Here is a 21,594-nt window from a genome sequence, read left to right as displayed (position 1 = left end):
TATCAAACACAACATCTGCAGAAGGCTGATGATGGGTTGCGTTTTTATGAGACACTGGTGTTAGCAAATGATGGTGGCGATGACAGGGAGGAAGTTGGGAGGCTGAGCCCAGAGCCGAGCTGCAGAGCTTCATCCTCAGTTTAACCTTCCTCCCCATGGACCTGAGCTCAGGCGGCCCTGGATCCAGTGGCTGAGGTGGATGGATCTTCCCAGGTGAAGTCCAGGGAAAGTTGACATTGGTGAAATTGTTATGATTTATTTAATTTTTTTTGTCTTTCTGCCTTTTCTAGGGCCGCTCCCAGGACATATGGAGGTTCCCAGGCTAGGGGTCGAATTGGAGCTGTAGCCACCGGCCTACGCCAGAGCCACAGCAACTCGGGATCCAAGCCACGTCTGCAACCTACACCACAGCTCACAGCAACGCCGGATCCTCAACCACTGAGCGAGGCCAGGGACCAAACCCGCAACCTCATGATTCCTAGTCGGATTCGTTAACCATTGCGCCACGACGGGCACTCCTGGTGAAATTATTTTAACTTGCTCCGCTGTCCTCAGGGAAAGATGTCTGCCAAGCAGTAGACCATGGCTGTGAACACATTTGTGTGAGCGGCGACGAGTCCTACACCTGCAGGTGTTTGGAGGGATTCCGGCTTGCCGAGGATGGGAAACACTGCAGAAGTAAGTGGCTTCAAGGCAGAGGTGGGCTTTTCCATCAGTGGGACTCAGACAGAGAATGCCATTTGATTTTGAAAGTCTTCCTTCATCATCAGTGTCACTATTGTAAGTTCCAGCCTTGGGTGCTCTGAAAGTGTCATGCTAGCGATCACCAGTGATCAGTACGGTAGACCCTTAGTTCTTCAGGAACTTCTCAGTCAAGGTGCCAAGTTGTCAGACTTTTCGCTTTCTCCCAGTGGCAGGTAGGCTCTCTCGACAAGAGTTGTGTGATGCCCAGAGCCTAGCACAGTGCCTGGCTAGTCACTGGCTGGGATTAGAATCTCTGCCAGCAGTTTCTGTGAGGATCAAAGGATAGTTACATGCTCTTTCTTTCTTGGAAAAACATAAGGGCAGAGGGTAGGAGGAGGGCCAGAAGGATTTTCTGTGGGTCTTGTTTACACAGTCTGTCATTTGTCAGATACTGAGAGTTTGCTTAGAAGGTGTATTTTTCAGGGTTCTCCAGAGAAACAGAATGAGTAAAGTGTGTGTGTGTGTGTGTGTGTGTGTGTGTGTGTGTGTGTGTGTAGATAGATGGATGGACGGATGGATAGATAATTTAGAGAAACTGCCAGGTATCCTGGAGACCCAAGGAAGAACCAGTGTTGCAGCTATGGTCCAAAGGCAGTCTGGAAGCAGAATCTCCTCTTCTTTGGGGGAAATTCAGTCTTTTTTTCATTGAAGGCCTTCCAGATGAGGTCCATTCACATTGTGGAGGATAATCTGCTTTATTCAAAGTCTACTGATTGAAATATTAATCTCATCTAAAAAATACCCTCACAGCAACATCTAGACCAGTGTTTGGCCCAGAAACTGGACCATAAGCCTAGCCAAGGTGACACATAAAATTAACCATTACAGCCCCCAAAGGAAGAGAAGGGGACTCCTGAGCTCAGTGATGTGGGCAGTAGACGAGCACAGGGCTAGGATTTTCCTCCACTGTGAGAGTCTGAGTTCTTAATCCCTGCTTTGGGGGGTTTGGACACTGTCTACTTGCTTTTGTGATACTCTGCTCCAGTGGGCAGGACGAAGGCGAAATAAATTCATTTGCTGTTGAAGTTGATTTGGGGGAACTTCCTCACAGGTTTGTGAGATACAGATACCTGGGGGCCTCCACAGTGGGGTTGGGGAACAGTCACTCCTCCTCCTGCCAGCAAGAGGGCTTCTACCTTCTAGAGCAAGAAGTTCTGTTTGAAAAATATACTGCTGGCATGCCATGGGACTGTGGCCTGACTTTAGGCTGTGTAGGGCTTCTGCAAGAGCCTACTCGTGAGTATGAGTTTTGCCTTCATACTGCAGAGTCCTTCTGTGGTGGCCATGGCTACAATTCTGCCCATTATGTCTGCCTGAGCCATTTGTTCATGCTTCTTTTAGGGGGAGGCCTTTTTTGTCTCTTTTGGGCCACGCCCGAGGCATAGGGAGGTTCCCAGTCTAGGGGTCTAATCAGAGCTACAGCTGCCAGCCTACACGACAGCCACAGCAATGCCGGATCCAAGCTGCATCTGTGACCTACACCACAGCTCATGGCCACACTGGATCCTTAACCCACTGAGCGAGGCCAGGGGTCGAACCTGCAACCTCATGGTTCCTACTCGGATTTGTTTCTATGCGCCATAACAGGAACTCCTGTTCATGTTTCTGTTTCAGAAACCATGGGTGTACACACATGCACCGTTTCTTCATTCAGTTTATTTTTTGCTCAATAAATTGAGCTGTTGCACACAAAGTCTTCCTCTGGAATTTGATCACTACATCAAGTCTCACTATTCCCACATTCAGAGGGATCTGTGGTCACTGATTCCAATTTTGTAGGAAGCTTCTCCTTTTAGGGAGCTTATAGCAGCAAAGAGCCAGAGAACTGAAGGCTTTCATGGCATAAGGGAAAGTACTCAGGACCCATCAGGTCTCAGCCATGTCATTAAACTGTCTGTATGACCTTGAGCAACTCTACAAAATTTTCTAAGTTTCTCCATTTATACAATGGGTATAATTACCCCTGCCCTCCTCTTTCCATAGGATGTGGTGAAGATTAAAGGGTCGTAACCACTTTGAAGAGTTTAAAGTCCCTCACACATGAGAAACGATTAGACAGTTAATACTGGAGTGTGTGTGTGGGGTCTATGGGGAAAAAATCAGTAGCTTGGGAAAATCAAAACTCAAAGCACGGTGAACAGTTTTAAAAATGAATAAATCTAGGACACCTGATCACCCATCTTACCATTCAGATTCATGGGAACCAGAGCTTTCTAGAAGGAGACCTCACTGTGTATTAGACTGAAAAGGGGGATGTTGCAGAGGAAGATAGAATACAGGGTGTTTTTGTTTTGTTTGTTTTGTTTTTATGGATTTCTTCCATGATCTGTCCTGATGTGACTGTTCAATTCAATTCGTTTCTACACTGATGAGGTTGCTTAACTTCTGACATTTCCTTCAGGGAAGGATGTCTGCAAATCAACCCACCACGGCTGTGAGCACATGTGTGTTAATCGTGGCAATTCCTACATCTGCAAATGCTCAGAGGGATTTATTCTAGCCGAGGATGGAAGACGGTGCAAGAGTAAGTGGTCTGAACTTAGTTTTCTGCTTTAATTTGGTTTGGGATCAGATGCTTTCTGGAGTGTTTGCAGGAAATAAATCCCTCACTTCTGCTTCTACCATAGATATAAATGTGTACGCATAGATACAAAATGGGGGAGAGAGAGCTTCACTGTACCTGGGGAAAAGCTTTTGGTTTTAAATGACAGTAAGTTCACTACCAGCTGAGAGTCTAGAGTGATTCTTTTTCTGCCTAGCTGAATATCTGGAATGAAGAAGAAAAGACTCGTGCTTTTAAACTTAAAAAATAATACCTCTAGCCTCTCTGAGCCAAGAGTGACCCCAGCTAATAGCCAGAAAGTGGGGGCCTTGGTTTTTCAATCTGTAGTCCTTGATTTCCACCAACAAGAGTGGACTTGGAAGCAGATTTTTCCCTGGGGCCTCCAGATGAGAACTCACCCCATCAGTTTCAACTTCAGCAGAAGACCCAAGCTTTTTCTGCAGAACTGAGAGCTAATGAACAGCTTGGCTGTCATTGTTAGAGGACCAGTGACTGAAACCACTCCCCTTACCCAGGCAAAATTATAGCAGCTTGCATGAGTTGTCTAACAGCAGGAGGGCCTGATAAGGAACACGGTGCTACCCTGACGACTAACTGGGAGAATTTGGGAGGGACTAATAGGAGGGAGGAGATGACCAACATCCCAGAATCCTTGGCACTGAAAATCCATCTTGGTGGAGAGAGGCGCAGGCCACCAGGAAGGATCCTGAGCCAGACCAAGTAGGGCCGAGGAAGATGACTGACCAGAGACAACCTGGAACCTAACCCCATTCCCATAAAACCTGAGGTTGTGAGCCATGTGGCAGAGCAGTTCTCCTGGGTTCCTTTACCCTGCTACTATCCGCGAGGGAGCCCCTTCCCAGTAGTCTTTTTCTTTGTCAGCAAAAAAACCCAACCACCCAACCAACCAAAAAACCTCTAAAGTAGCAGAAAAAAAGTCTTAAGAGAATTAATTTATAAACTCAGGGTAGAGAAGAACTTCTAAACATGACATGAAACATAAAAGCCGTAAAGGACAAAAAAAAAAAAAAAAAAAGGAAAATGTACTGTGCAAAATTAAAGCTACAATAATTTTGTTAATCATCAGAGATCAGAAGTTTGGTGATTCTTTATGTTGGCAAAAGTATATTGTAATAGGAAATTATAAGTTTATCACTAGGTGTCTGAATTGGTGCAGTTTTTAGAAGGGCAATTTGGCAATATTTTAAAAGTGGTGCTGGAGTTCCTGCTGTGGCATAATGGGATTGGTGGCAGCTCCGTGGCACCAGGATGTGGGTTCCATCCCTGGCCTGGCACAGTGGGTTAGAGGATCTGGTGTTGCTGTAGCTGCGGTAGGGGTCACAACTGTGACTCAGATCTGATCCCTGGCCCAGGAGCTCCATATGCTGTGGGGCAGCCGATAAATACATAGATAGATAAAGGCAGTTCCACTTGTAGGAGTTTATTACCCAAATAAGTGCATGTGTTCACAAAGCCATATATAAAGGGGTATTTGTGCAGCATTATTTGTAGCAGCAAAAATAGGAAATAAGGTCAATGTCTATCCATAAGGTATTAAATAAATTATGGTGTATCTATACAGTAAAATACTATACAGCTGTTAAAAGGAATGAAGCATCTCTAGATGTATCCCCAAAATATTTCAGGTGAAAAAAAGGATGATGCTGAACAGTTTTTATAGTATGTTACCACTGATGTATTTTGCAAAAGGCTTCCTCTGACATGATTCTCTCTCTCAATATTGACACATATATATATAGGTAGATATTGATAGAGATGTGTGGATATCATTTGTAGTGTTTGAAGTTTGTTCCATGTGCATATAATATGTCTTAGAAAAAAATTTAAAAAGAGACAAAATTTAGAAAGCACCAGAGTAAGGGAGTTCAGTATGATGTCAAGTTAAAAATAAAGGAAGAAACTGGAGATCTTTGTAGGAAAAAAGACTTCAGTTACCATTCAAATACTAAAATGACCGTCACCTCAACCACTATTAATATGACACCCACCCTCCAAACATCCCGGAGAAGAAAGGACATTGGGAAGAAGCTAGAGCTCAGTATGAGGACACTTTGTCTCAGAGAAGCTGTGTAATTAATTAGTTAACGATCATACGCTTCGACAGACCTGGATATGAACCCCTTATTCATACACTTGTGGGCCTGGGAGTAGTTATTTAGCTTCTTTTGAGTCTCAGCTTCTTCCTATAATATGAGGATAACACCTCACAGAATTGTTATGAGGAATAAATGATATATTTAAAGGTGTTTATTTTTAGCCGAGTGCTGGCACACTCCAAGCGCTCAACAAATGGTAGCGACTGTAAGCAGCAGCAGCAGCAGAGCTGTCCACAGATGGGGCCTCAGCGATGAGGTGATGAGTTCCTCATCAGGTGAGGTCTACAGGCTGAATGGCTGCTGGGTAGGGATGCGGTAAAGATGTGAGCAGAGGGCTGGACCAGTGACCTTTAAAAGTCTTACCCAACCCTGAAATCCTGGAACTTTGTGAAGATTAAGTTTAGAAAGCAAATCCATTCCATTCTCACTGACTTATCTACCAAAAGAAAACATCCAAGGAAAGTTAAGTAATGACAGCCTTGGAAGTAAGGCTGTCATTCTCCCGGATATGAAAGCAAGGGTCTGGCACCTCTCGCCCTGATGCTCTTCCCTGCTACCCAGGATTCTTGATTCCTAGCAAAGCCTTCTGCACCCCACTGTGCATGGAGGCTGTGGGTGCTAGTTTTGTTCTGTAAGAAAAGAGTGTATGGAGAAGAAGAGAAAACAGATTCGCTGCTGGAAAATTATTCCAGTATTTCTGAAACCTGCTGGAAAGTCATGTGCACACTGCCTGAGATTCAGGCTATGAATGTAAATGACGCTCTGAATTGATCTTTTTCTCTTTCACTAATAATGGATCAATAGGTTGAGTAATGAGGACAAGCACTTAATGGAGAAAGAGAGGAACCCAAGTCTTCCAGTACACACACACACAATTACATTTAACATGTCAGGCCAGAAATAGGAATACTTTTGCATGTGTATGTCTTTACTTCCTAATAGTGCTGTGCTTCACTTTCAAAGATTAGACAGTGGCTTGATATGTAATGTAAAAGAGAATGTTATGTCGCATACAATAGGCTGTTTGAAACGAGATTATCCATTTGGGATTTATAAATTCTTCTTACATGGCCCTACAAAACAAAGAATCTTGGAGTTCCCCTGTGGCACAGCAGGTTAATGATCTGGCGTTGTCTCTGCAGCAGCTTGGGTTGCTGCTGAGATTCAGGTTCAATCCCCACCCTGGAGCAGTGGGTTAAGGAATCCAGCATTGCTGCAGCTGTGGCGTAGGTCACAGCAGCAGTTCGGATTTGATCCCTGGCGCTGGAACTTCCATATGCCATGGGTGTCGCCAAAAAAAAAAATTTCTCCATACCTAGTTGCTTACATGTTTTCATAAAGCTTTTACTATCAACTTAGCTGCCTAGAAAACTTCTGTGTCAATAAAAAATTCAAGGGATAAATTTTAAACTTTGGTAGGTCAATAGGGTACTTAACAGGCAGCTACCCAGTCGACACCACCTCCTTCATGTATTCTGTCACCAAGCACTTGCTGAACAACTGGCGTGCACTGGGTTTGGGGGTAGAGAAATTAATGATTAATGACTCCTGCTGAGGAGGAACTGGCAGAGCAGAGGAGGAAAGGGATACATAATGATCTAGCCATTGTACAATGTGGAATGCTGCACAGAGTATGCTGGCCTATGAACAACGGGGATTGTGTCTTGGTCACTGTTACAACCTTGCTGCACTGCCTTACACAGAGCAGGTACTCAGTAAACAATGTTGTTGTTGACTAAATTACTAGAATTAGGGATATACAGAGAGTAACTAAGACTAGCTGGGTTCCTAGGAAAGCTCCCTGAAAGAGGTGATGGCTTAGCTGAACTGGAAGAATCTCCAAGTCAGCTGTCTGGCAGATGCCAGCCCTGGCCTGGGGTGATGTCTCCTTCCTGAAGTAAAGTTATCAGAATCTTTTGGGTGCTGGCAGACCCTTCAGGGTACGCTACACACAGTCCCTCCCAGACCTGGCTGCCCCTGACCCAGGGTACAACGTGAACCTGGTTTTCAATTTCTACATCTGCTGTGTGTTTTTGCTTGTGAGAAATGCTTTCATTTAAAAAAAAATATTTTTTTGGTCTTTTTAGGGCCAAACCCGCAGCATATGGAGGTTCCCAGGCTAGGGGTTGACTTGGAGCTGCAGCTGCTTGCCTATACCACAGCCACAGCCACATGGGATCTGAGCGGAGTCTGCCACCTATACCGCAGCTCATGGCAACGCCAGACCCTTATTAACCCGCTGAGCATGGCCAGGGATCGAACCTGTGTCCTCATGGATACTAGCTGGATTTGTTACCTCTGAGTCACAAGGGGAACTCCTAAGAAATACTTTTTTAACAATTTGACAAACTCCGTATAAAGGCAAATGTGAAATTTATTGTTGGCTTGTGACTCTCCCAATACCTCTGTCTGTCCTATGTATTTTCTAAAGAATAAAAGTGACTCTCCAAAGTGGTTGTGCCTCCAGCTGAAGCATAATTTCCTTCTACTCTTGTGCATAAATGATTTTTTTTTATCATTTAACTATCTCAACTTTCCTTTCATTCCTGTAGGATGCACTGAAGGCCCAGTTGACCTGGTCTTTGTGATCGATGGGTCCAAGAGCCTTGGTGAAGAGAATTTTGAGATTGTGAAGCAGTTTGTCACTGGAATTATAGATTCTTTGACGATTTCCCCCAAAGCCGCTCGAGTGGGGCTGCTCCAGTATTCCACACAGGTCCGCACAGAGTTTACCCTGAGAAACTTCGGCTCTGCCAAAGACATGAAAAAAGCTGTGGCCTCCATGAAATACATGGGCAAGGGCTCTATGACCGGGCTGGCCCTGAAACACATGTTTGAAAGAAGTTTTACCCAAATAGAAGGGGCCAGGCCTCTCTCCGCACGGGTGCCAAGAGTGGCCATCGTGTTCACAGACGGACGGGCTCAGGATGACGTCTCCGAGTGGGCCAGTAAAGCCAAGGCCAATGGTAATGTGGGATGGAGGTGTGGTTTACACCACTCAAGGTTCTTAAACTCACTTGGTAGTCACATGGGGCCACAGGAGTGATATTCTTTGAGCAGAAAGACTTCCTATCACGGCTGTTATCCACCTTTACTATACTGCCACCTAGCGGCCATAAAGGGGCCCCACGGGAGTTAAAGGACTCAGGAAGGCTGTGTCTTGCAGTCTGGGAGGTTAGTCTACAGAGTGACCACACCTGAGTAATCATCTACCATGATTTACTAGCCAGGTAGTTACCTTCAGGGCAGAGAATCAGTCCTGAACATGCTGTTTAACTACAGATAAATACACAACAGTTCCCCAAACAATGGCTTGGTTGCTTTAGAATCACCTGAAAAGCTTGATAAAAATAATGATTCCTGGGGAGAGGAACTTTTACTCACGTTTTTTTTTGTTTTGTTTTGTTTTTAAAGCATTGCTTCCAGTGAGAGCGTGGGAGCCTTAGGATATAGGATACTCTTGTGCTTGCAGGAGGCAAAATTAGCTTTTGAGGTATGAGTTACTGTTCAGTAAATCTCAGCCTCTTCTCTTTGACCCCATGTATAATGCAAGGAGGTCTTAGGGTTGCTTTAGTTATGCATAGATGTCAAGTGTGCAGGGAGGAGTATGGCTTATGGCAAAAGGAAATCCAAAAGCTAGAATGGTTGGTGGAGACAGCTTGAGGGCAGATGTCTGGATTCTTTGGGGAGATGAGAAAACTTGAAGTTGTGAAGCAGTTTGCTTGAAAGCTACTTTTAAGAACTTGTCCAGGGCACAGTGCAGCAGGTCATATAAAGGGGAAGAGAGTATGCAAAGACCAGAGCTTCATTTAAGGTTTTGTGGGACTCAGTGCCTCTATCAGGCCTGGAACATAGTACATGTGTGACTAATCCTTGCTGAGTGAATGAATAAAGGATGAAAGCGCTGACACATTGGTGAACTCCGTTCCACCCCATGGAAAGGTTGGTTTGCATCAACACTGAGTCACTCCCTTTGTGAAGGCCATTTTATTGATATTGCTTATTTCACGCTTCACTCTTTTTCTGAACCCAAAAGAGTAGTAGCCACAAAATGTGTGGCCTGAATCGTCTGAGTGGATTGTAAAACTGGCTGCCCACACCTAGTTCTGCTTTTAGCTTGCCAGAGCTCATGCCAAACCCTGGGCCCCTCTACTCTGCATCCTTAAAATGTGCAGAGGAAAGTACCTTGTCAGTTCCCATTGTGGCACAGTGGGTTAAGAGTCCAACTGCAGTGGCACAAGTCACTGCGGAGGACTGGGTTTGATCCCCAGCCCGGCACAGTGGGCTAAGGATCTGGCATTACCATAGCTGTGGCATGAGTCGCAGCTGTAGCTTGGATTCAGTCCCTGGCCCAGGGAACTTCCAAATGACATGGGTTACAACCAGGAAAAAAAAAGTACCCTGTCTCCAAAGACAATGGTTAGCCTTTTTATTTGTCTCATTGAGACCAGCCAGCTTTACTTTCTTCCCCAAATTTCCATGAATCCTCTAAAGGCAGGTGGTAGGAGAAAGAGATGTTTACTTGGTTCTTGAATCAATAAGATTTATCTGAAGCGACATCTTCTGATGAATTTAATTACTCCTATGTATAGCTAACACAATCTTAAAAATAGTAGTTATTCTTTTTAGGAAATCATGCCTAAAGTCACTGGGCTCCCAGACAAATATGCTGAACTTGACTATTAACCTTACTTAGACTTTAGAACGAGGCACAACTCTTGCCACTTGGCTTAAAGGCCAATTTTTTATGTATTTTTAAAAAATCTAGTATAATGAATTATCCAGAATATTTTAGTGCTGAAAAATGTTCAAAGTCAAGCAGAACTTAAGTTCTTATTGTGTTTTAGTTTCAGATGAAGAGGCTACTGGGGAAGGAAATCGAAAATTAATTTTGTTTAGAAAAGCTTTTGGAGCAATCTTCTATCTCTGTTGTAATCTAAGGTTGATACTTGGGTTTGTTCTTATTTCTGATTTAGGAGATTTCTGGTGATCTGCAGATTCTACTTTTTTTTTAAATTTTTTTTGTCTTTTTGCCTTTTCTAGGGCCACTCCCATGGCATATGGAGGTTCCCAGGCTAGGGGTCCAGTCGGAGCTGTAGCCGCTGGCCTACGCCAGAGCCACAGCAACGCGGGATCCGCAGATTCTCTTTTATAGCTTTGCACCTCTACGCAAATCTTTGTCCTCCCAAGAGGTTGGGCAGAATACCGCTTCACTTGGTCCCAGGTCACTTAAAGTTCCTATCTGTACCTTTGAGTAGAAACTAGGCTGCAAGGTCATAAACTGACCTGTTTCTTAGAACTCCCCTAGAAGAGATTCCCATTTAATAAGTCATAATGTAGTATTCCTTTCTACACAAGGCTGATGCAAGGGAAAGTTGGAGGTTTATTAAATGACTTTGTCCAGAGCTAAGCAGCAGGTTGGTGGTCTAGCTCCCTAACCTCTCTGCCATGCCTCACCTTCCACTCTCTTGGCTCTCTTTTGCTCAGAAGGCCAAAATAACAAAAATGTGGAAAAATAAAGGGAGGTTGATTTGGACCCCTCAAATCACCAGTTAATATCTAGCTGACTTTGGGTACAGTCCTCACAAGTTCCAGATCTTGAGAACACAACTGTACCCTGTTTAAAATCCTATCCATTTTTCAGACCCTTTCCCCCATATAAAGAATATTGCAGAGTTCTCTGTGCTACACAGTAGGTCCTTGCTAGTTATCTACTTTATATAGTAGTGTGTGTTAACCCCAGCCTCCTAATTTCCTTCCCTCCACATTTCTCCTTTAGTAAGTTTGATTTTGAGATCTGAGTTGTTTTGTAAATAAGTTCACTTTTATCTTTTTAAAAATCTGATTCTACACATAAGTGATATCATATATCTTTCTCTTCACTTAGCATGATAATCTCTAGGTTCATACATGTTGCCGCAAATGGTGATATTTCATTTTTCACGGCAGAGTAACATTCCATTGAATATATATGTACCACATCTTTTTCCATTCACCTGTTGATGGACACTTAGACTGCTTCCATGTCTTGGCTATTGTAAGTAGTGCTGCAATGAATACTTGGGTGCATGTGTCTTTTTGAAACATGGTTTTCAATGGGTAAGTGCCCAGGAGTGGGACTGCTGGACCATATGATCCTATAATTTAAGGAACCTCCATACTGTTCTTCATAGTGTTTTTATCAATTTACATCCCCACCAACAGTGTAGGAGGGTTCCCTTTTGTCCATACCCTCTTTAGCATTTATTGTTTGTAGACTTTTTGGTGATGGCCATTCTGACTGGTGTGAGGTGATAGCTCATTGTAGTTTTGTGTTTTTCTAGTTAGTGGTGTTGAACACTTTTCATATGCCTGTTGGCCATCTGTCTTCTTTGGAGAAATGTTTATTTAGATCTTCTGCCCATATTTTAGGTGGGTTGTTTTAATATTGAGCTACATGAGCTATTTGTATATTCTGGAGATTAATCCCTATTGGTCACTTTGTTTGCCAATATTTCCTCCCATTCTGTTAGTTGTCTTTTCAGTTTATGGTCTCCTTTGCTGTGCAAAAGCTTTTAGAAGTTTAATTAGGTCTCATTTTTCTTTTTCTGTCTCTTATTCTAGGAGGTGGATCCAAAAAGATATTGCTATGATTTATGCCAGAGAAGTTTCTGCCTATGTTTTCCTCCAAGAATTTTATAGTATCTGACCTTAGATTTAGGTCTTTAATCCATTGAGTTTATTTTTGTGTATGGTGTTAGAGAAAGTTCTAAATTCATTCTCTTACATGTCCAGTTTTCCCAGCACCTCTTATTGAAGAGACTATCTTTTCTACATTGTATACTCTTGTCTTCTTTGTCATAGATTGTGTGGATCTACTTTTGCGCTTTCTATCCTATTCCATTGATCTATATTTCTGCTTTTGTGCCAGTACCATACTGTTTTGATCACTGTAGCTGTGTAGTATTGTCTGAAGTATAGTATAGCCCAATTCCTCCAGCTCCATTTTTCTTTCTCAAGATTGTTTTGGCTCTTTGAAGTCCCTTATTTCCATACAAATTTTAGATTTGTTCTAATTCTGTGAAAAGCGGCATTGGTAACTTAATAGAGATTACAGTGAATCTGTAGATTGCCTTGGGTCTAACTACTTAATCTGCTCTGCACCTTAGGTATAACTATGTATGCTGTTGGGGTAGGAAAAGCCATTGAGGAAGAACTACAAGAAATCGCCTCTGAACCCACAGACAAGCATCTCTTCTATGCCGAAGACTTCAGCATAATGGGCGAGATAAGTGACAAACTACAGAAAGGCATATGTGAAGGTACTATGGCTTATGTCTGGGAGAGAGCTTAGCAGACAGACAGCATGAACCCTTGAATGAGACATTCTCAACTCATTCCTTCAAAGGGCTCTAAAAAGTGCCTCGCTCATGGGCAGGGCTAGTGATGGCTGGAAATACTAAGCACAGAAGTGGAACAGGGGAGAGAGAAGACAAATTAGCTAACACTGCTTGAGGCTTGTGCTGTACTAAGCAGTGTAATGACACATGTCATTACAAGTGTTCTGACACATGGCATACTTAATTCTCACACACACACACACAAAAAAAAAAAAACCATGGAGAGGACTATTTAAGGAACAACCATTATATAAATCAGGAAAGCTGATGCATAATATGCTGGTAATTGGAGTAAAGAGGGATGGTAGTTCTTCCAAGCCACTGTTGTAAAGAATGCCTTCCTGTATAGACTACTTCCATTTATAGAACTGTCCTATTAGGCTCCCTTTTTAATTTTTTAATATTTTGGCCACACCTACGGCATGTGGAAGTTCCAGGGCCAGGGATCAAACCTGTACCACAGCCGCAACAAGCCATAGCAGTGACAACACTGGATCCTTAACTCACTGAGCTACAAGGAACTCCCTAAATTTTCTTATAGAATTTAGATTTTCTTATGCCTAGGAGCCTCCTGTGCTTTTCTCCAGTTCATTGTTCTGCCCATTTTTCCTTTTACTCCTGTCCCAGGCTCAGTTGCCAGTACAATCCTGGTCTAAGTGTCTTATTCTTCCACAGACAAGTACACTGAGATGAGATGAATGGGGCCAGGAAAAGAACGCCTTTCAGATTTCTAATGCAACTTGTTAACATTTTACCTCTAGGATGTTTCATTCAAGTTGAAATGCCTAAAGTGGAACTGCTGCCACTGCAACTTAAACCTTGGACAAATTTAACTCACCCCTCCCAACCAGCCACCTTTTTACATTCTTAAGTAATAAGATTCATTTAAGGAGTCTAGGCTTCTCTTACTAGAGACAACTGCCCTAGAATAGTCTTGAATTATCAATTTAACCAATTGCTTTTTAGAATTGGTGTTGCTACCAAATCAAACCAGAATATCTTGGGTGGCAGCAGGCAGGTAAGGACTTGGTCTGGGACCGGTTTCCTCAAGAACGCATGTACCCGTGTGGACAATTATCACTCCTTTGGTCATCTTTTTCCTCTCAGCTCTCGAAGACTCTGATGGAAGACAGGATTCCCCTGCAGGGGAACTGCCAAAGAGGGTCCACCAACCAACAGGTACAATTTTTAAAAGCAGTATTTTTATAATCTTTTGTGAATGCCTCCACCATAATTTCCCCACAGACAAAAGTTGCCTCTCTGCTGAGTCTTTGTGCCATAGTATATCCCAAAGTAAAGCTATAGTCCTCATGCTAGGAATACCAAATACCTTACTGACGGCTGATGGCGGTTTTATAATCACAACCATGTTAAACAGGTTTGACTTCAGTTTTCTTTCTCTTTACAGAATCTGAGCCAGTCACCATAAATATCCAAGACCTACTTTCCTGTTCTAATTTTGCAGTGCAACACAGGTATCTGTTTGAAGAAGACAATCTTGCACGGTCTACACAAAAACTTTTCCATTCGACAAAATCTTCAGGTAATTTCCAAGTAAAATATTACCATAGTAAGATAACTTGCTACTCGTCTCTCCAATTGCCAACACACTCAGCTTAAAAAAGGACAGGAGGAGTTCCCGTCGCAGCTCAGTGGTTAACGAATCCAACTAGGAACCTTGAGGTTGCGGGTTTGATCCCTGGCCTCACTCAGTGGGTTAAGGATCCTGCGTTGCTGTGGCTCTGGTGTAGGCCGGTGGCTCCAGCTCTGATTCGACCCCTAGCCTGGGAACCTCCACATGCCGCGGGAGCGGCCCAAAGAAATAGCAAAAAGACAAAAAAAAAAAAAGAAAGAAAAGAAAAGAAAGAAACTGGAGTAGCTCTCTGCACTCCACAATAAAGGCCGCTTTGTGTTGGAAGCTTATACAGCCCTGGCATTTACTGGATCCGGCTGCATGGAAAAAAGTTGAACATTTCTTTCATTATGGTTTCCCCCATATGCTGACTCAGTCCTATTATTATGCCTCTGGGAAGTCTGGTGGATTCTAAAGGTGAACACTTTCCTTCTGCTTTCTTAGGAAGTCCCTTGGGAGAAAAACACGATCAATGCAAATGTGAAAACCTTATAATGTTCCAGAACCTTGCAAATGAAGAAGTAAGAAAATTAACGCAGCGCCATATCCTTTTCTAATATTATACTTCCGTATGGAATGCAAAGAATATTATCAAAACTTAACAATAATTTAGCATGTGGGTATATATGAAATGAAGTCATCTTCATAAAGTCAAGAAAAAAATGAACTCCAGGAAAGGATTTTTCTTAAGCAGCCTGATAGGTGCTTGAGAGCCAAGAGCAAGCCAAGCTTCACAATAGGCTCAGGCACTTATTGCTATGGTTCTAGGGGGTTTAGCAATAAGGCCAGTCAGCCAGTCAGTATGCAAACAGACTTACTCTCTGCTGGGAGGAAATGAAAAATATATACCAGATCTGAAGTGCATCAAAGATACAGTATGTATACGCAAAGAATGGTGCTACTAGAATGAAGAGGTTTCAAACTCTATCTAAATTCCAAACTTTTCCTTTGGTCACAAGCCACACTGCAGCCACGTTTGGTCAGTGTGTAGGTTCTAGAGAACTGGGGTTGAGGGTTTTTTGGTTTGTTTTTGTTTTCTTTTTATAGCCGCACTCTAAGATGAAACATTCTACCAAGGGAAGAGCAGGACCCAGTGATTCATTAAAACAATATTACAAATAAAAGCTTTGGGATAGTGGAGAAATGAAGATTTACTGCTTTTATACACTGAGAAGACGCTGCCAACTGCTTTGAATGTCAAATTGCAGTAAGCTTACTAAAGCTGCCTGATAGCTATCTCAACATGCATCAACTAGCCTTAAGGGAAATTGTTTAATTCTGAACTATTTCCGTGCCAAAGGGTTTATAAAATAAAGAACAGCGAACAGCCATTCTATTTCTGAAAACTGGAAATATACTCCTTAAAGAAAAAAACCTGACAGCAGAGTTCTCTTGTGGCACAGTGGGTTAAGGATCCAGCACCATCACCGAAGTGGCTGGGGTCGCTGCTGTGGCACAGTTCAACCCTTGGCCTGAGAATTTCCATATGCTGCAGGTGTGGCCAAAAATAATAGTAATAATCTGACAGTAGTTAATATAGGTGATGAATCCAGACTCTCATTCTGCCATCAAGGGGCCAGGTGGGGCATAATTAAGGAGCTGCAGAGAGGAAAGGAGATGCTTATTCTACTTCTCTGCCTTTAGCCAGTCCACTCCTGAGGGTTTACTTAAGAGACTAAGGAAATTATATACAAAAGAGCATAGGTCAAAAGTCTTCGAGGCTGCTTGCTACTCTTTGGCCCTGTCTGGCACCAAGGGTGAAAACTCCCCATCTTTATTCTCTTCTGATGTCCTAGCATCCCTTCCAAGGCCTAATCCTTTTGTTTTCTTCTCTCCACCACATGCCTAATGTTATCCATTTTGCTCCCAGAGGTGTTCTAGGGCAAATTAATTTAGAAGCAACAGGGGTAGGAGTAGAATTAAAATTTTTTCAAAAAGAAAAATTTGAACTATCTGGATTTAATGTTAAAGAAAAGTACTTAACCCAATAAAGATTTATAGTCTTGATAACATGTGCTAATGAGTTACTATAAGTCAGTATTTTAAAATACTTAACAGAAATGGAAAAACCCAAAGCCCTGTGTTTTTCAGGACACAAATTCTCATATAGATAAATCAAGTCATATTTGAATATAAATAAAATTAGGCAATTCCGATTCCTCTTCCTTAATTTGAGATTTACTAGAAGAAATGACACAGAGAATGGAAGCCCTGGAAAATCGCCTGAGATACAGATGAAGACTCAAACTGCTCTGTGCATTTATATGTCATTTTGTCAAGGATTATGATGAAACCAGTTCAGAGCTCTAGAGGCTCAGGCTATCATTAATTATGTAACGTTGTAAAGTAAAACATAACAAGTAATGAGAAAGCTGGTTTACTATAGAACAAAGGCAAAAGTAGACATTACTCTATAAATCTACTCAGAAAAAAAAGTCTTTCAGAATCTTGAAATAAAGTTTACCAAGTGAGAACAAATAAGCTATGCAAGATAGTCTGTAACATACTGTGGACACAATTTGCTTTTGCCTTGTACTGCCTTAGTGTTGCCATCTCATTTGACTACAAAATAAAGTTTGCACAGTCTTACTTCCATAGAACACTGGCCATGGGAAAGCTATTTTTTTGTATTGGACTTAACATTGATATATGTATATGGATGTATGCATAAAATCACAGAACATATGTACTTGTATAACAAGTTGGATTTTTTATACAATATTAAAATTCACTTCAAAGAATGATATTCTGTGTAAAATTCTTAAACTTTAAAAAAACAAAGTATACATAAGAAATGACCAGAATATATATGAAAAAAAAAAGCTGAATCTCACTGATAATCAGGTCAATGCAGGTTAAATTACTCAGCTTGGCAAATGTTATCATGTCTGACTCTTGTACAGTGCCACTGGGAATGCAAATGGACGGCCTCTGGAGAATAACCCATCAATCGCTAGCAAAAGTGAAAATGCAGAGATACCCTATGGTCTAGCAAGTGCACTTTAGGTATCTAGATGATTTTGGTACTTACACACAAAGAGACTTGTATAAGAATGTTACTAAATTTTATAAATGTAACAAATTAGAAATAACCAAATCATCATCATAGGAGGAACTAATGAACTGTGGCATAGTCCATACCTCAGCTCAGAAATATTATGCAACATTTAAAAGAAATCCATTAAATCTACATGTATACATAGTAAAACTCAAAAGATGAATTTAAAAGCAAATGGCCCCAGCTCAGTGGGTTAAGGATCCAGCATTGCCACAAACTACAGCCTGGGTCTCAGACATGGTTTGGATCTGGCATTGCTGTAGCTGTGGAGTAGGCCAGCAGCTTAGCTCTGATTTGACTGCCAGCCCAGCAACTTCCATATGCCACAGGTATGCCCCCCCACCAAAAAAAAGCCAATGGCCAAACCACAGATAGGTTGGGAATAGCCCCACCCATCAACAGACAGGCTGCCCAAAGACTTCTTGAGCCCACAGCCATCTCTAGACATACTCCTTGACACAGCCATGCCCACCAAAGGGCCAAGACTCAGCTCCACCCACCAGTAGGCAAGCCCTGGCCTGTCCAGCCAGGAAGCCTATACAAGCCTCTAGATCAACCTTACCCACCAGGGGAGGACACCAGAAACAAGGAAACTCTGATGCTGCAACATGTGAATCTGAAAACACAGGTCAGAACCTACCTTGGGACCAGCCCTGGCCCTTGGGTGATGAGAAGGGGAATACTGTTGGGATACACAGGACATCCCCTACAAAGGGCCACTTCTCCAAGGTCAAGACATCTAACTAAGCTACTGCGTATATAAAAATACAAAAGAAATTTAAACAAAATGAGATGGCAAAAGAGTATGTTTCAGACAAAGGAACAAGATAAAACCCCAGAAGAACAAGTGAATAAATGAAGTGCAGACAGGCAATCTACCCAAGAAAGAATTCCAAGTAACAACTGTAAAGATCCAAGAACCCTGGAAAAGAAGGGATGCAGAGCAAGAAGTTACAAAAAATATAAAGAACAACTACAGCTGAATACAATAACTGAAATGAAAAGTACACTAGCAGAATAAATGAGGCAGAAGAATGAATTAGTGAGCTAGAAGATCGAATGGTACGAATCACTGCCACAGAATGGAATAAACAACAATGAATGAGGAGTTCCTGTTTTGGCTCAGTGTGTTAAGAACCTGATAGCATCCATGAGGATATGGGTTCGATCCCTGGACTCACCCAGTGGGGTAAGGATCCAGCACTGCCACATGGTATGGTGTAGGTCGCAGATGTCGCTCAGATATGGCATTGCTGTGGCTGTGGTGTAGGCCAGCAGCTGCAGCTCCAATTCAGCCCCTAGCCTGGGAACTTCCATATGCTGCAGTTGTGGCCCTGAAAAAAGGAAAAAAAAGAAAAATGAATGAAAAGAAATGAGAAGTTTAAGAAACCTCTAGGGAGTGCCCTCATGGCTCAGAGGTTTAAGGATCTGATGTCACTGCTATGGCTCTGGTTACATTTATGGCACAGGTCCAATCCCTGGCCTGGGAACTTCTGCACACCAGGAGTGTGGGGAAAAGAAAAGAAAAACCTCTGGGACATCAAACCCTCCATTTTAGGGATTCCAGAAAGGGGCCTGAGAAAATATATGAAGAGATAATAGCTGGAAAACTTCACTAACATGGGAAAGGAAATAGTCACTCAAGTCCAGGAAATGCAGAGAATTCCACACAAAATTAACCCAAGTTGGAATACACACAGTAATAAAATTGACAAAAATAAAAATAAAATATTAAAAGCAACAACAGAAAAGCAACAAATAACATACAAGGGAGTTCCCATAAGACTATTAGCTGATTTTTCAGCAGAAATAGGCCAGAAGGAAGTGGCATGATACACTTAAGAAGTTATGAAAGGGGAAAAGCTATAGCCAGAAATACCCAAGAAAGGCTCTTGTTCAGATTTTTAAATCTCCATAGCAGATTTAATGGAGAAATCAAGTTTCATTGACAAGCAAAAGCTAAAAAAGTTCACTACCAAACTAACTTTATAACAAATGCTGAAGGAACTTCTCTAAGCAGAAGAGGCCATAGTTAGAAAAAAGAAATTACCAAATGGTTAAGGCCAACATGCAGTAAAGTTAGGAAATAATCCACACACAAATATGATGTCAAAAACAGTAACTGGGAGAGGAGAATTCAAATGCGGGATATTTCTGTGCCCCAGCCACGACCCCAGCAGACTATGAGAGCACAAGCCCATGGGTTGCCCACATGCAGAGGGAGGGCTCAAACCAAAGCTGAACTCCAGGGGCTGTTTGACTTAAGGAAGCAGGGCTAAAACTTCTCCCTGCAGCTGCACCAGCTGGGGATTTATACTTTTGCCATACTTTGTAAAATCAGTGCCTGTGGAACACCTGAGTGAATGAGTGTTCCTGTGGCTGGGATGAATCTGAATCACCTCCACAGCTCCCACAGCTGGTTCAGGTGCATGATTACTGCAGTTCCAGGACATAACTTCATGGGTCTGTGCTGGTAGCTTTGTAAAAACAGCTGAGGGACACCCAGGACCAACTGTCAGCATTACCAAGGTTGAGATGGGCCCAAAGGCAGTGCCAACAATAGTGTACTTTATGAACCCACACAATGGGTAAGAGGTAACACAACAGAGAACACTCAACTGGTGAGCAGTTCTGGCAGACAAATACTCAGTGTCTCCTTTTCCAGTGGAAGTGCTCCAATACCCCCGACCTCACACCAGAGTGTGAACTGGCCATGATAACCAGAGCAAAGAAGAGTCCCATCTAAATATCTAGTACAAGGTCTAATCACCATAACACCAGCCACACATCCTTTATCAAGGGAATAATGGCCAGCATACACTGAGGAGAGAGGCAGCAGGAATTCATACTAAGAACAGACCTCACACCAAAAAGTATTAAACATACACAGGGTACAAAGGAATGCTTCCACATAAAAATAGTGCTGCAAGACCACGGTGGATAACTTTTTCTCCTAAACTCATAGAGCGAGAATCAAGTGAAGCAGAGGAACCACTCCCAACTAAAAGATCAAGAGAATTCCCCTGGAAGAACAATGAAGTAGACTTCTTCTGTCTAATAGACACCAAGTTCAAATGAAAATACTGAAGGAATTAAGGAATATTAATAGAAATTCATATTACTGTAAAAAGTACCCAAGAAAAATGAGAGAAATCATTCGCCAAGATGGAAGCTGAGCTAAAGGCAATGAACAGCAGAATGAATAATGCAAAAGAACAAATAAGTGATCTGGAACATAGAAGAATGGAAATCAACCAATCAGAACAACTGATAAGCCACATTGGAAAAAAAAAATGACAGCGATATAAGACTTAAGGGATAACATAAACCATACCCATCAACATACAATAGGGATCCCAGAAGGAGAAAAGGGGATTGAAAATGTATTTGAGGTGTTGCCATTGTGCAGCAGAAACAAATCTAACTAGTACTCTTGAGGATGCAGGTTAGATCCCTGACCCTGCTCAGTGGGTCAAGGATCTGGCACTGCCATGAGCTGTGGTATAGGTTGCAGATGCAACTCAGATCCTGCTTTGCTGTAGCTGTAATGTAAGCCAGCAGCTGTAGCTCCAATTTGAGCCCTAGCCTGGGAACTTCCATATCCTGCAGGTATGACCCTAAAAAAAAAAAAGTATTTGAAGAAATTACGATGAAAAAGTTCCCAAACCTAAAGAAGAAAACAGGTATACAGGAAGCACAGAGGGTCCCAAACATAAACCCAAACAGACCTACAAGACATAATTAAGATAACAAAAGTTAAATAGCTCTAAAGACAGCAAGAGAAAAGCAGAGTTAATTACAAGGGGATTCCCATAAGACTAGCAGCTGATTTCTCTCCAGAAACTCTGCATACCAGAAGGGAATGGCAAAAATATTTAAAGTCCTGAAAGGGAAAAATGTGCAACCTAGGATAGTCTACCCAGCAAGATTATCACTTATGAGACAATGAATTTCTCAGACTAGCAAAAACTAAAATAATACAGCAATAATTGACCTATCTTAAATATTGAAAGGGCTTCTCTAAATAGAAAAAAATACAGGAAAGAGAACATCATAATTGGAAAGTAAATCACTTAAATAAGCCAGTAAATTAAAAAAAA

At 42.2% G+C, this 21,594-nt stretch overlaps 1 protein-coding gene across 3 annotated transcripts in view; it reads left to right on the top strand.

Annotated features, from left to right (window-relative positions):
* MATN2 (matrilin 2) overlaps positions 1-17,180 on the top strand; it is a 170,962-nt gene extending 153,782 nt beyond the window's left edge. The window contains exons 12-19 of one of the 3 annotated variants that reach the window (XM_047783552.1): positions 556-678; positions 3,146-3,268; positions 7,977-8,390; positions 12,573-12,725; positions 13,911-13,982; positions 14,269-14,346; positions 14,881-14,979; positions 16,619-17,180. In XM_047783552.1, the coding sequence (XP_047639508.1) occupies positions 556-678; positions 3,146-3,268; positions 7,977-8,390; positions 12,573-12,725; positions 13,911-13,982; positions 14,269-14,346; positions 14,881-14,979; positions 16,619-16,674 (1,118 nt within the window). In that variant the 3' untranslated portion in view covers positions 16,675-17,180. Of the gene's footprint in view, positions 1-555; positions 679-3,145; positions 3,269-7,976; positions 8,391-12,572; positions 12,726-13,910; positions 13,983-14,211; positions 14,347-14,880; positions 14,980-16,618 lie in introns of all 3 variants that reach the window. The other 2 variants (XM_047783551.1, XM_047783553.1) reach the window with 2 other exon arrangements.
* The last annotated feature ends 4,414 nt before the right edge of the window (positions 17,181-21,594 follow it).

The sequence above is a fragment of the Phacochoerus africanus genome, chromosome 6 (genome assembly GCF_016906955.1).
Source record: "Phacochoerus africanus isolate WHEZ1 chromosome 6, ROS_Pafr_v1, whole genome shotgun sequence".
Taxonomy (NCBI): domain Eukaryota; kingdom Metazoa; phylum Chordata; class Mammalia; order Artiodactyla; family Suidae; genus Phacochoerus; species Phacochoerus africanus.
The sequence above is the reverse complement of the archived record's forward strand: the minus strand, read 5'-3'. Positions and strand labels throughout refer to the sequence as shown.